Source organism: Coffea eugenioides, chromosome 2 (assembly GCF_003713205.1).
Source record: "Coffea eugenioides isolate CCC68of chromosome 2, Ceug_1.0, whole genome shotgun sequence".
NCBI classification, from domain to species: Eukaryota; Viridiplantae; Streptophyta; class Magnoliopsida; order Gentianales; family Rubiaceae; genus Coffea; species Coffea eugenioides.
Window position 1 is genome coordinate 79,601,262 of NC_040036.1, and position 15,348 is coordinate 79,616,609.

At 34.2% G+C, this 15,348-nt stretch overlaps 1 protein-coding gene across 1 annotated transcript; it reads left to right on the forward strand.

Moving 5' to 3' along the window:
* The first annotated feature begins 11,893 nt into the window (after positions 1–11,893).
* LOC113754502 (3-ketoacyl-CoA synthase 1) lies at positions 11,894–14,555 on the forward strand. Its single transcript, XM_027298951.1, has one exon. The coding sequence runs from the start codon at positions 12,434–12,436 to the stop codon at positions 14,150–14,152; it is 1,719 nt and encodes a 572-aa protein (XP_027154752.1). The 5' UTR covers positions 11,894–12,433; the 3' UTR covers positions 14,153–14,555.
* Positions 14,556–15,348: the final 793 nt, after the last annotated feature.

Below are 15,348 nucleotides of genomic sequence, written 5' to 3' on the forward strand. Positions count from 1 at the left end.
TTTTTTATAACAATCATCAGCATATCATATGCTCATGTTGTTGTTATGGACGAAAGATACAGCACAGGTGTCCGTCCAGACGAGACGAGAGACGCAATGACAACTGACAAGACAAGACCCTCTCTCCAATCCTCCTCGTACATTAATTAATAATTAACAAATCAATAGTCTTGAAACTGCCCCAACTCCGAACCACCCACCAATGTTATCAGTATCAGAGTATTTATTAACTTTTGTGCCTTTCATTTCAGGTGTCCCATCCCCTCCCCTCCGTTAATGTTGTTGGCCGGTGTCCCAAACAGTAAAACTCGAACCAACTTTGGCTGATTTTGAGTTTTGATGAGTTGCTTAAAAGTAAGCAAGCACTAAGCAGTAGTAGTAGTCACCTACTAGTATAGTGTATTAGTTAAGAAAGAATAGGATGCCCACGCACTCTTCCCTCGTTTTTTTTTTTAATACTGTATATAATTTGGTTCAACGAATCCACAATTTCTCCTTGCTCCACGTCTCTCTCTGATATTCTCCAAGCAGCATGCCATATTGCCATCCAGCCACCCATTTTAGATTATCGGCGACAAGTTATCCCCCGCCGCCTACAACAACACTCCCTGCTGTAGTTGTAGCCGGTGACCTGCACTCAAACAAAGACTCCCCATTTCCCATTAAGATTTCTTTTTCATGTTTGCTTTCTCGCCACTTTTTTACAGTCTAACACGACTGTACTACTTTTTGAAAACCAAATCCAACCTTCCACATCACTCATCCTCTTTCACAATTTTTTTTTTTTAATGTAATCTAATCTAATCTAACTCTAAGAGGTGATCCAACTTACACATTTTCTTCTTCTTCTTCTTCTTCTTTTTTTTTTTTTTGTAAATAACCTCGTTCTTGATTGGAGCCTCGATCATAAAGATGATAGTTAACCAATTATTGCTCCACTACCCAAACAAATAAACTACTAATAGACAGTGGTAGATGCGCAAATATGCATGCTTCCACGCAAAAATGATTGTCAGAGCAGTGTCCTGCTTTCCTGCTTTGACTGTTTGACACACTACATCCACATCCTTGGACCTTGGAAGCAAATCATACTGCCCGGCCCTGCAAAGTCAAAAGCCCGCGTTCTTGTCGACCACGCCCTTTTTCCTTCCATTTATTTTCTCTTTTCCTCCAAGCTAATCTAAGATACAGTAAAATATTACTAGAAAATTGTTGCTTGACTCGTCTCCCTTGCAATTTGCGACGAGGAGGGTTTTCTTTGGTCTTCTTAATTGATTTTCTGGTAGCATTTTCTTAACTACTCTTCTGAGAAAGTAAAAAGATACAATGCGGGTGAAAAGGAACGTGCAACTAACGGTTGAGTACACACAAACGCGCACTACCAGGCAGAGCCACGCACAGTACTAGTAGTATTTTGAGAGAGCCGCAGTTTTAGTTCCCAATGTTTGACATTTGTATAATTTTTGTCCCTAAAGTTCTGAAAAAAAAATCCCCAGTATTTCACACCTTGTTGGATTTTAGTTCCTAAAGTTTCGACAAAAAACAAATTTGGTCCGCGATACTTCCAATTTGAAGCAGACTTGGAATAATTGACGGATTCTCCCAAATACTTATGGAATCAAATTTTTTAAAACAAAAGCAAAAAAGTGACAATTTTTGAACAATAAAAATAATTCATGTGATGACTCATGGGTAACTAATTAACCAAGAAACAGAAAATAAGAAAATTTGTTAAACTCTACACGAAAATTTGATGACTCATTCCGATTGGTTTCAATTCTGAAGTTTAACAGTTTTTTTTATTCTTAATTAGTTACCACATGAATTAGCAATCCTTGATCGTGTTTTAAATTTAGCTGCTATTTTACTTTTTTTACTTTTGTATTTAATTTAACGGCACATAGTTGCACGTGACTAAATTGTGTCAGTAATTCTTCATATGTCTTAAATCTGCTTTAAATTGGATATATTGGGAATCAAATTTGCTCTTGCCAAAACCTTATAGCCTAAAACTGTACAAATGCTAAACACTATGGACTAAAACTGCATTTCTCCCTATTTTTTTTTAATAGCCTCCACCGTGTTTTCTTTTTTGACGAACCACAGCCTCCACCATTTTTTTTTCTTTCTTGATATTTACAATGACTTAAGAATGAGATCAATTTATGGCTCCTACGAACTAGTATTGGATGTAAGACTTGCCTCTTTTAGAGGCAATTGTGGCCCATATGATTTGATTCTAAAGTGATTAATATTCTGATTAATTGATTGATATTTTGTCAATAATTTATTAGTATTTTCTATTTGTTAATGATTAATTGGTATCTTCTGCTAATTGATATCTTATTCAATCAGTTAACCAATCAAATCAATCAATTAGTCAGAAAAGGTTATGAATTATGGCAAGATTTCCTTAATGAAAGGGAACCCCATGGATTTGGTAATTGCCAGTAAGGGTCCCTAACCTAACTTATAAATAACCTGTGGTTGTTCATCAATACTACACTTTTTGGTCAGACATAGGTTAGAAACTCCTTACTTTAACTTCTTCTTCTATATATTTTTATTTTTATTTATTTAAAATAGACAAGAAGGAGTCAAAAAAACAAGAAGAGACTAAGGCTCCGTTTGATAAAACTGAATCTGAACTCTGAATTCTGAATTCTGAATTCTGAATTCTGAATACTGAAACAATTAATTTGCTGAATATTAAGTACTGAAAAGAGATATATGAATATCTGAATCTTAATGCTGAACATATTTATACTGTTTGATAAACATTTATAACTTAATGCTTAATAAACTAAATTGTACAATTTTGCCCTTCTATCTTTCAATCCAAAAAGGAAATAGAACATATGATTTAATTAGCTTAAAATTGTTAGGTATGAAAATGCCAATATTTATTTTTAAATCAAAGTAATATAAAAGAAGAAATATATTATGGAAAAGTCCAAATATCGGTGCAAATATATTTTTAAATCAGAGTTTGATAAGAAAAGTCTAAATATAAGCAAAAGGAAGCTGCAATAAACAAGTTTTAAATTCACACCAAATTATATAGAAATTTAATTACTTCAATGGAAAAATGTTGAAGCAAAACAACAAATAATCAATGTCACTTACCTTGGAAAAAATGAATTTGAGATCGGTGAGTACGGTAGCAATAAAAAAAATTGGGAGTAAAAAAATGACAAAATTATGAAAGAGTAGAAAGATGGAAAAAGATAAGGAGTAGACATATGTGAGGAGCATGGAGAAATTGTAAAAAAAATCATTAAATAGAGAGAAAATAGAAGTAGAAAGCCATTAGACAGAGAATGTCAGGTTGTTTAATTAGATAAGGATTTTGGATAGAAAATATTAAATTGTTTAATTCAATAAGGATTTTGAATGTAATTAACAAACAATGATAGATTTGATAAATAAGATAAAGTAGTTGAAGTAAATCTCTTGTTTCTTATCAAATTAAGCATTCAGTTACAATTCTTGTGCTGAAAAAAATACATACAAATTCAGCACCACTTAATAAGTTCAGCAGAAAAATTTTTATTTATCAAACACTCAAAACATCTGAATGTCTGAATGAATTCAGTTTCAGCACTTTTTTATGTTATCAAACAGACACTAACTTGTGCTTAACAACAATAGTTAGAAATAAGTCTATTTAGATTTTCGCTGCGCAATACATTCATATGTACATAGTTAGTTTAACACGTGGTATTAGAGCCAACCTTTAGCCATGTTGTTCAGCCTATAATTTCATGGCTTATTGGCTATCTGAGAAAAGTTTCAACGATTCGTATCAAATTTAAACTAATCGAATTTAATTTTCCATGGGATTTATGGTCTTATTTTCTCAATAGTTGAGATTTATTGACTCATTCCATGCATATGTATTATTCATATGATATTTTAGTTGGCTATGCAGTTCGTTCAAATTTTCTCCAATAATCTAGTACGATTACAAGCAATTTGAATATTTTTTGGACTTACATATTTGTGATTGTAAGTGTTATATGTATTGTTTGTTGTTATCAATATAATATAACAATTCAAGAATCATATAAAGAGTTGTTATATTCTACAACCCAAAGATTAATAATATATTAATCTATGCAAGATGATTGGCTGGTTTTATATGAATGGATCTACATGTTTATTGAATATCTAATGCCTTATTATGAGATAAATATCTAAAGGCATAATTTCAATATCAGTTTTGCCTCTATGTTTTTGTTATTATTTGAAATTACGTAGTATTTCTGTACACTACACTTATGTTCATTTATTTCATATTATGATGTCAATATTAGTATGGTTGATTACATTTGAATTTCATAGAATTTTCTTTATAAAGTTTTTCTTGCATCTCAATTATTTGATGCAGAAAGCATTTTAATCACATAAAGATTGGTGATTAAAGGTGTATAAAAAAGGAAAATTAAATTTTTTTTTGTCAAAATATGAATTATTTGACTATTTTGATATCCTTATAAAATCTAGCACACTGTATGTTTAAGAGTAGCCATAACATTTCAAACATTGGTGTATTATAATTTTGATCACATATAGTTTAGTGATTAGAATCAAGAATTTCTAATCAATAAGTTGACTACTTATGTTCTATGAATTTTCACAGGAAGTTTTCGTGTATCGTATATTTAGGAATAGTCATAGCATTTCAAATATACGGTGTAAAGAGTTTTAATCACATAAGATTAAGTGATTATAAAAGAAAACAAAATTAATGAAATTCAGTCAACATAAAGTTTTTTTACTATTAACAAATAACAAGATGTCATGCAGAGAATTTCACTTTTACATTATATATTTAGAAGTAATCACAGCATCCCAAATATTTGATGTGAAAAAATTATCATCACATACAGTTTGATTATTGAAATTGTGAATTTTTAGTCAACATATTAACTAGTTGACAATTTTTCTTATAACGCTGTATACTTAGAAGTAGTCATAGCATCTTAAGTATATTGGTGTTTAGAGAAATTTTATATATTTTTTCACGTATTGTTGAGTGATTAAAGAAATTAAAAAAAAAGAATCTATATCAAGTTGAAATTAATTCACTAAGATAGCTATCGGACCCCATAGGGACGTAATTATTTTGGTGAGATTAATTGACATAATATGGTAAATTATACAGCAAATTAAGAGATTTTTTTATGCCTACAGGTATGAATTATTTTTTCAATTTATTGTTTTAGATTACTAGTCTTATGATTAAGGAAAGTAAATTCTATGCATTTTGCAACCTTTGCCCACAGGAGGGTTTGAATTTACTATTTGAATTGACATAAAATTGAATCAAAATCAAGTCATAACATTTTTATGATATAGTTCTTGATTGTTAATTTAGTGTTTCATTTCAATGATTTTATGGTTCTTATTAGCTTGACTTTTAAATTCAATCTGCTTTGTTTTAGGTGCAAGTTTTAAATTAGTACTTTTATGAGAATAAACAAATCATTCTCATAATATGGATATATTTGATAATATAGAGGTTGAGTGTGAGAATTAGAAGCAATTAAATAGTTTGGTCATTCTGTCTCATATTCACATAAAATAGGGTCCAAACCCTAATTATCTATAGTTAAATCTTGGATGAAAGTCATAAAGAAATCGTTGCAAGTTTTAACTAGCATCATTTGAAAACTTTCTTTTGTGATACTTAAATATTGAAGTGTATTTTTAAAAGATGAGAATTTCGCTAGATCATGAATTAAAGTCTCATTAAATTGAGATTGAGTTATTTCTGTAGCATTTCATTACTGATTATTTCATAAAGAATTTTTTAGCCATTTAAATCTTTATAATACACATAAAGATATATGGTTACTTACTTGTTTTAACCATGTGTATTAAAAAAGAATAAAGAGGTTAAGAAATAAGAGAAAGTTAACTTTCATGAAAAAAGAAATGCAAATAAAGGTAATTTTATTCTCATTAAATCAAACAACAACAAAGACCAATATTTTTTCTAAAAAAATGATATTTGATACTTTACCTTGAGAAAAAGTCACTCAAAAGAAAATCTCAATTGATGAGTGTTATAAATTATGATATATTTGATGAATTGACTAAAGTCTGTCAATTTACGTTGCCAGTATAATAAGTTTTTGATTATATGAAAAGTGAACAAAAGTTTCTTTATAAAAACTAAAAATATTCACATAAAGATAAGTGATGTATTATTGCTCATTTTAACAAAATGTATTTTTTTTAAATACTATTTTCTTATTACTTTAGAATTTTCATTTTCAAATTAATTACTATTGGATATGATTATGAACCTCATTATCTAGTAGTATATTTTGAAAATAGTAAAGTTATTAATTCTAAAGTTTTCAGTACCATCATTTGAATTTAAGCAATATACTACACTTGACCACAATAATTATATTGGCAGCAAATATGTTTATTACTTGGGGAAACTTCTTAAATTTTGAGACAGGAGATTGAGATATATCTCTATAAGAAAAAATAAGAGTTGATAAATCATAAATCTTTAAAGATTATAGATTTATTAACTATAATATTTTAACTAGACTGTATAAGTAAAGCAGACTATTCAGCCATTATGGATGCCATAGTTTCATTATAGCACTAAAATTTTGTGAAATAATTTTTTATCCTTTTTTATTGGTGAGAGATATTTATTTCATTATTAGGTAACTATTCATCAAATATAAAGTTTCTTTCTTATTTGATAAAGGATCAATATTTGATATCTTTGCAAGTATTCAAACGAGAAAGAAAATTTGAAATTTGAAGGATAGAAAATAAAATAAAGGCACACAAAAAAATGGGCTATCCTATTTGTGCTCATTAATTAGGAAACAATACTAATGAGTAAAAGCAATGTTTGATTGGTTACATCCAAATGGTGTACTTTAAAAAAATAATGAGATACTTGTGGATATAGCTTATTGGCAATCTTTATACCTTGTAAGTAATGCCTTGAAACTAAAGTATATACTTAAACAATTTCTTTCAATGTTGTTTAAATACCACTTTGATTATGGTATGGATGGAAATCAAATTTAAGATATTATGTTCAATTTTGTGAGGGTAATCAACCTACACATAAAGAAGCTGTATAAAGGAAACAAAACTATCTTACTCCAAGAAATTTAGATTCTTTTACACTTTAAGAATTATTAGAACTAGAGATTTAAATTTCTTAATAATATGAAGTAATTGAGAGTGTTTTGACTCTAGAATGGAGTTTTGAAAAAGTAAGGATTCATATTTGACTCCTTTGCATATGAAAAATTCATAGCTTTTTTCAAAATCATTATTTAATTATTTTAGATAAGCAATCAATTGAAAAACTTCTCGTCAAATAAACATATGAAAATAAATCCATATTGAACCCATTAGTTGAGTTATTTTTTAGACATTGGGAGGCAAAATGTTCTCTATAGAAAATTGAAACTCTCTGGTTACTATGTTGTATACCTACAAGTGTTTAAGGATGAATTATGTAATATTTTCATAAGGTGCAAATGGAGAAATCTCCATATTCAAGAATAATGTCACAAATTATTGCAAAATCATTACCAAATTTTGAGGAATTTTATTTGGGAAAATTATGGCACTAATAACTCACTATTAGAGTTACATTAGATAAATATGAAAGTAAATGTCCTTAATGTGACTCTTGATAATTAGGTATACACATGTGTCACCATAATACATTTGTAGAAAATGCAAATTAAATCAAATTATTGCTACTCAATAGTATATTAATTTATTCTTAATTTGATCTTAGAAGAATTTTTCTAATAAATTAATATACATTAATGTTAGTAGGAGTAATACTATGAGAGTTTTTCTTAATCATGATATTTGTTAAACCCTTCTGTCATTGGTACTCACAAAAAAGAATGTAAAAGATAGTTAATCTATCTTAAGACCTTTATGCAAGAGTTCATTGATAATAAAAAACAAGTATTACTTTTAAATAATAATAATGAACATAATGTTCACATCATGCATTGGAATGAATATAAATTCATCAAGAATGCTATGAAATTATACTACAGGCATCTGTTGTTTGGCCTACAGTTTGTCGATATTGTATTTTGACAAATATAGATATTCGATTTGATTATACCCTTTCATTATGTATACATGCAAGAGTGGGAGTCAAGACAGACAAATCGACATAAAGTATTTAATAGTTATTTAGAAAACAAAAAGTAGCTATTGAGTGTATAGTAAGGAGTCATTATTGTTGATCAAACAACTAAAGATTGCGAACTAAATTGATAATGATCAAATAACTCATATGGAACTCACTAGTTCTTTTAGTATTTTGCTATTATTCTTAAGCTATTATTATTGTATAGACACTTGAGATACTTATGTTTACATGATTTTATGCATATTATTATTCATGTATAAAGTGAGGATCATGTAATCTATAAGTTAGACCCTGAATAACTTATATGAAATTATTCATAAAGCTCTTTTAAAGCACTTGATTAGAAAGTACAATACATTGTAATGCATCGAATGAAGTGTTTGCCGATGAGAACATAATCGCCATGATTCGTATATTATTATTTTTTAATTAAACAACTATTACATAATTGTTAAATTTGGTGAGTGACAAACAAGATTTATGACCATTTTTAAGTAGCTAGTCACTCACAAGTTATCTGACTATTCCATGTGCATCAAGTGCGAGAATGTAAGACTTGTCTCTTTTAAAGGCAATTGTGACCCATATATGATTTGATTTTAAAGTGATTGATATTCTGATTAATTAATTGATATTTTGTTAATAATTAATTAGTATTTCTCATTTGTTAATGCTTGATCGGTATTTTTTGCTAATTGATATCTTATTCAATTAATTAATCAATCAAATCAATCAACTAGTCAGAAAAGGTTATGGATTATGGTAAGGTTTCCTTGATTGAAGGAAATCTTAGGGATTTGGTAATTGCCAGTAAAGGTCCCACCAACATAACCTATAAATAGCGTATTCCATCAACAATACACTTTTTGATTAGGCATAAATTAGAAACTCCTTACTCTAAATTCTTCTTCTACATATTTTTTTTAATAATAGACAAGAAGGAGTCAAAGAGACAATGAGAGACCAACTTGTCTTGACAACAATGATTAGAGGTAAGTTTATTTAAATTTTCATTGTATAGTAAATTCATATATACATAGTTAGTTTAACATTAGATTGGCCTCTTATCCCATATACAAGCTATAGATGATCGCCCACTAAAATCCCACTAAAATGAATCCAAAATTGATCCTTCACCAATCGCCGTTGAATCCATGTATTCTACAAAGAGTAGAATCCTGGTTCCGGCGGGTCCCTTGGGTATGAAGATGAGCTTCTTGCGGGCAGACGGTTGTGCATACAGTAATAATAGTTGTAGTATGATCAATTTGCAGTTTAACGGTAAGAAGAATAGCTAGTTTTTCACTTATAAATCTTTACGTGAAAGTTTTACCTGAACACATTTTTAATCTTTTTTAAACTTTATTTATATTAAATCATTACAGTACATATTTTTATAAAAAGAAAATAAAAAAAACAATCCAAACTGCATAAGCAAGGGGAAGGTGGAAACAGAACAGCGGGTGTAGGTTCGTGCATGGTTGCCCAAGAATGAAAGGAACCCTTGACCTCCTCTATTAAGGGTCCATCTAGGGTCGTGATAATTTATTGAAAAGTACTTTGTTAATACAGGTTTTAATAAAAGTACTTATTAACTATTTAAGTGTTTCTAAATATATTGTTTGTAGACATATGTCAATAAGTATTTATTGTATTGGATAATGCGTAATTTAAAAATTTTTAAAAGTGTTTATCTCTTTATTTGGTTAATAATATAGGATAAAATGATTAAATTTGATGTTTTATTTTTTAAATCATAAAAGTTACTCTAAAAGCTCCAAATTTGAATTTTTGCTATAAGTTCTTTTAACATCAAAAACTTTATTCCTAATTTTATGGGATGATTTTCACGAAACACTTTAAAAATATTTTTAACACTTAAAAGTATTTTTTATCGAAAGCAACCCGACCCCAAATGAGGTCTAAATCATAAACAGTACCATTGCTAGAGGAAATCTCCAATCCTCGATCACATGGCAACTTGCTCACTGTTAATGACGCAAAACCCCACCAGGCTTCTCACTCTTCCTGCAGCCGCAGGCGCGCTGCCGCCGCCGCCACCACCACCACCACCACCAGCATCTTACTGCTTTTCCTTTCTATCATCTTAGCACACTCCAATTGAACCTATTTACCAGCCACCAAACCTTTGTTAGTTGAGTTATAATAATCATTTTTAATTTATAAGATGTAAATTTAATGCTCTAAAAGTCCGTGTACAAAAACTAAAACGTAGAATAGGACACCTATTTTACATTTTTGTGACTCTTTGCAATTTTCTACCTTTTTGTATATCTTTCATGATTTTTTTTAATGAATTTTTGTATTTTTGTATTTTTTTTTTTTGTCGACACAGGGGTGTCCGGGTCAATCCTTACGTGGTCCGACTAATCCCTTGCGGCCCGGGGCCCGGCGCCCCAACCCGGCCCGAACGCGTTAAGTGCGCGGAGGAATCCAGCGGGGCGGAGGAATTTTTGTATATACTTTCTAATGAAATTTATTAAATTGGCATTCAACATTGGGACCACTTTGATCAAAATTGAACACTTTAGTGGTTACACTTATTATGGCCGAAACGTTAAGGACCTATTTGGTTGAAATCGATTGCTTTAGAAAGCATATTTGTTTTGGCCAAAACGTTGCAGACAACTATATTGATTTTATAATTTTTTTGTGAAAACTTTTCCAATATTCATTTTTGTGGCACCGTTTAAGGTTTTTTTTTTTTGGGGGAGGGGGGGGGGGTGCTCAGGATGGGATGATGCTGGAGAAGTGCTTAGGGCATTTCTGTCGGCCTTCAAAATGGGTTGATGCCCAAAATGTTCTTTACTCAAATACTATATTATTAGTTGGTCATGTCCAAATTAATGGCAGGAAAGCAGTAAAATGGTCCTTCAACTTAGGCCTCCTCTCCCGGCCGCAGGGGACTAGTCGGACCGTTTAAGAATTGACCCGGACACCCCTGTGTCGACAAAAAAAAAAAAAAAAACTTAGGCCTTTTCAGAAGTCTAAGAGCCTATTTAGGTTGGAGTTTTTATGAAAAAATACGCTCTAAATAATGTGATGTTTGAGAGATAAAAAAAAGTAATTTAAAAATACGTCAAGGATATATTTTAAAAACTTTTATTTGACTCTAGATATCCTTTTGCAGTGCTCAGGCGAGTTCCTCACTTGAGAACGCTCTTGGCTACATGGACAAAGGGTAGAGCTTACGAAAATGAAAAGGCAAAAGAAAAAATAAACCATAATTCAAGACTTCAAAGCAAACGAAAATTTCAAAGTCATAATAGAAATTTGATAGAAAATTTCAATTTACACTTTATTGTCGGTGTTGTTGGGTTAACAGTCCACCAGAAGGCGTACCACATGCAAGTGCATAGTCTGCCGGTCCCGGGCGCATTTGGATTTTTTTTTTTAGATTTTTTTTTTGTATTGTAAAATTTGATGTATATAAAATAAAATAATAATTAAAAAATATAAAAAAAAATTTACGAAAAATCACAATTCAAACAAGGTATTCAATTTTGTTGCCTCACGTATGATCGTAACGAAGAGTTATTGTTCACCCTTACGCTCTAGTGGAAAAACAAAAGGAAAAAAGAAAAACTACATGGCAGGATAACGTTGTTGTTGTAGGTTATTTGGTAGTTGAGCTGTCTGTGGCTGTGGCACTCCCGGTGAAACTTGCATGCTACCATTAAATTGGTGATCCATTTGTCCGCCCTTTCTCAACTTTGTTCAACTAGACGACTCGACTCTCCCCTGCCCAATTCAGTCTCCCACTCCTCCTATCCGTCCCTGGCGTCTCTTTTTCTTCTTTCGCGCTGGTTAATTCTTGTGCAGTTCCGCATCTTCATTCTTCTATACTCTTCTTTTTCTTTCTTTCTTTCTTTCTAGCCCTTTCCCTTTCAGTGTCACCATACCATACCCCTTTGTTTTGTGATGGTAGTCTCAAGTCTGCATCACTTTCTGTATACGATACTACTTGTATGCATTCAGCTGTGTCGTCAGTAATTATCTTTATATCACCCAACTAACACCTAAAAGCGGCTGCTGCTGCTGCTGCTGCTCTTCTAACATCTTTCTCTTCCTCCACAATTTCAAGTACTACGTGATAATCAGTGCTGATACTCTCTTTCTCTTTCTTTTTCCCTTTTCCTACTAATTAGAACCATACAAATTTTATCTTGCCCGGCTTCCCCATCCTTGTTAGTTTTTACTCTTTTGACGAAGAAAGAATCCACGGAGAGAGATAGAGACATTATGGCTACGAACAGCAGCAGCGATAGCATGAATAGCAGCATAGAAATGGACAAGGAGAGATTGACGGCGGAGGTGGCGTTCAAGGACTCGTCTTCCGTGGTTATCAAAATCCGGCGCAAGTTACCCGACTTCTTGACTTCCGTGAAGCTCAAATACGTGAAATTGGGATTAGGATATGTATATTCATGTAACCCCCCGGCCAATGTTCTCATGTTCCTCCTCATTTTGCCCCTCTTTCTTGCCACTCTCATCCAAACAGCCGATTTGATCAGGTTCGACCGCCTGTCGTCTCATCTTCTGCGAGTAGTCTTATTGCGGACCACCACCAGCATTTCTGATCTTCATCAGGTGGTGGTAGCGGAGGCGGTCGACGTGAATGACAGCAGGGTCGCCGGTCTGACTTGCTCGGTGGTGCTGATGTTGTTGTTAGGCTTATACTTGGCCACCCGCCCTCGCCCCATTTATTTGGTCGACTTCGCTTGCTACAAGCCCGAAGACCAACGCAAGATGTCGGTGGATTCATTCTTGAAGATGACCGAGGATAACGGAGCCTTCGGCGACGACAGCCTTCAGTTCCAGAGGAGAGTATCAGTCCGTTCGGGCCTGGGCGACGATACCTATCTCCCCAGGGGCATCACCTCCAGTCCCCCCAACCTGTGCATGGAAGAAGCCCGGGCAGAGGCGGAGGCGGTCATGTTCGGGGCCCTGGATTCCCTCTTCGCCAAAACAGGAGTCAGACCTCAGGACATCGGCGTCCTCATCGTCAACTGCAGCTTGTTCAACCCCACTCCCTCTCTCTCCTCCATGATCGTCAACCACTACAGGCTGAGAGCGAACATCAAGAGCTACAACCTAGGGGGAATGGGGTGCAGCGCAGGCCTCATCTCCATCGACCTGGCCAAGCACCTCCTCCTCAAAGGCAACCCAAACACCTACGCCCTGGTAGTCAGCACCGAGAACATCACCCTCAACTGGTACTTCGGCAACGACCGCTCCATGCTTCTGTGCAACTGCATCTTCCGCATGGGGGGCGCTGCCGTGCTCCTCTCCAACAGGTCCATGGACAGGTCCCGCTCCAAGTACCAGCTTGTGCACACGGTTCGGACCCACAAGGGGGCGGACGACAACAGCTACAACTGCGTCTACCAGAGAGAAGACGAGAAAGGGACGGTGGGGGTGTCCCTAGCTCGGGAGCTCATGGTCGTGGCTGGGGACGCTCTGAAGACCAACATAACCACACTGGGGCCTCTGGTGTTGCCCCTGTCGGAGCAGTTGATGTTCTTCCTTACCCTGGTAAAGAGGACGGTGTTAAGGGCCAGGAGAGTGAAGCCATACATCCCAGACTTCAAGCTGGCCTTCGAGCATTTCTGCATCCACGCGGGGGGGAGAGCAGTGCTGGATGAGCTGCAGAAGAACTTGAACCTCTCCGACTGGCACATGGAGCCCTCCAGGATGACCCTCCACCGCTTCGGCAACACCTCCAGCAGCTCCCTGTGGTACGAGCTGGCCTACACCGAAGCCAAAGGCCGGGTGTCCAAGGGCCATAGGGTGTGGCAAATTGCTTTTGGATCGGGCTTTAAGTGTAACAGCGCCGTCTGGAGAGCCCTCAGGCCAATTTCCTCTGTTGCTGCTGCTGGGGATGATGATGACTGCAAGGCTAACCCCTGGGCCGACTGCATCCATCGATACCCGGTGAAGGTTGCCGCCGCACTTGCATAGACCACCGGGCCTCTTTTTTTTCCTAGTTACTGCAATTAAATTTGAAGTTAAGAACAGACAAAAATATGCAGAAACTAAATGAACCTCACTAGGCCGGCGGCCGGCCATGTTGTTCATTCGTTCCCATGTATTCTGTGCCTCCTATATAATAAGCCTAGTAGATTAATAGTAAAATGCGTTTAATTCCAATATCTGCCACTTGAGGTCAGCAGTTGCCTAGCTATGCAATTACTAGTACTAGCAGATGATCATTAGTATCGGTAGAGATTCTCATTTAGTTCCAGTCAATTCTTTCTCATCAGTTTCCAGCAGATTATGTTCATGCCTGGGACCGTAAACCATTGGTGTTACCTAGTACGTATTATTGGTTTGAATTTGAAATTAATTCGAAGTATTACTCCAACTCCCAAGTAGTGGGAGAATCTTCTGTTACACGTACTTTTTCTTTTTCTTTCTTTTTTGACACTCGATATTTATCTATCATACTCTTACTCTATCTTATTCTAGGGGATCCAACTGAGCCTATTGAAAGGAATGACGGGAACTGAACTACTATCGGATCAGACGGGTGCACTACACATCCATCTGAATTTAAAGAGTCACACCCGTGACAATTAGTGAGAGGTAATTAAGGATCCACCAAGCCTTAAAGGCTAAATGACAGGGAACTCCTCTATTGGGAGTTGGTTGAGTCTCCTGTTATACGTACGATACCACCTAAAGTGTAACTAACGCCTTGTTAGTCGTTACACATTCTAGCAAGCATCGTTGACACACAGTGTCCTTCCTTTTACGAATTACTAGTATGAGAATAGGATAGGACTCAAATATAAAGTTTTAACACCAAATGGTCAACCACAAAACAACTGCGGTTCCAAAAAAAGGACATCTTCTCCCCCCAAGTCTAACCTCATAGCAATATAGCATAGCATTTCACGTACGAATAATCCGAACAAAGGAAAAAAAAGACAGACACATGTCAATTGTACTTGGAATGTGTGCGGTGTAGATGAGGAAAGAAAGATGCAGCACACGATTGAATTGATCATTTTGCTCAAAGAAAACTATTGTGCGTGTCTTGTCTTTTTTTGTTTTTTTGACAGAAAAAGAACGAACAGGTCCAGAAAAAGAAAACGTGGGAAATTTCTGACTCGCTTTAAGAGTCTATTCATTAGTAACTCCCGTCCACATACATC

What these genes read in the sequence shown, in the direction of transcription:
- LOC113754502 (XM_027298951.1), top strand. Translation starts at nt 12,434, where the DNA reads ATGGCTACGAACAGCAGCAGCGATAGCATGAATAGCAGCATAGAAATG.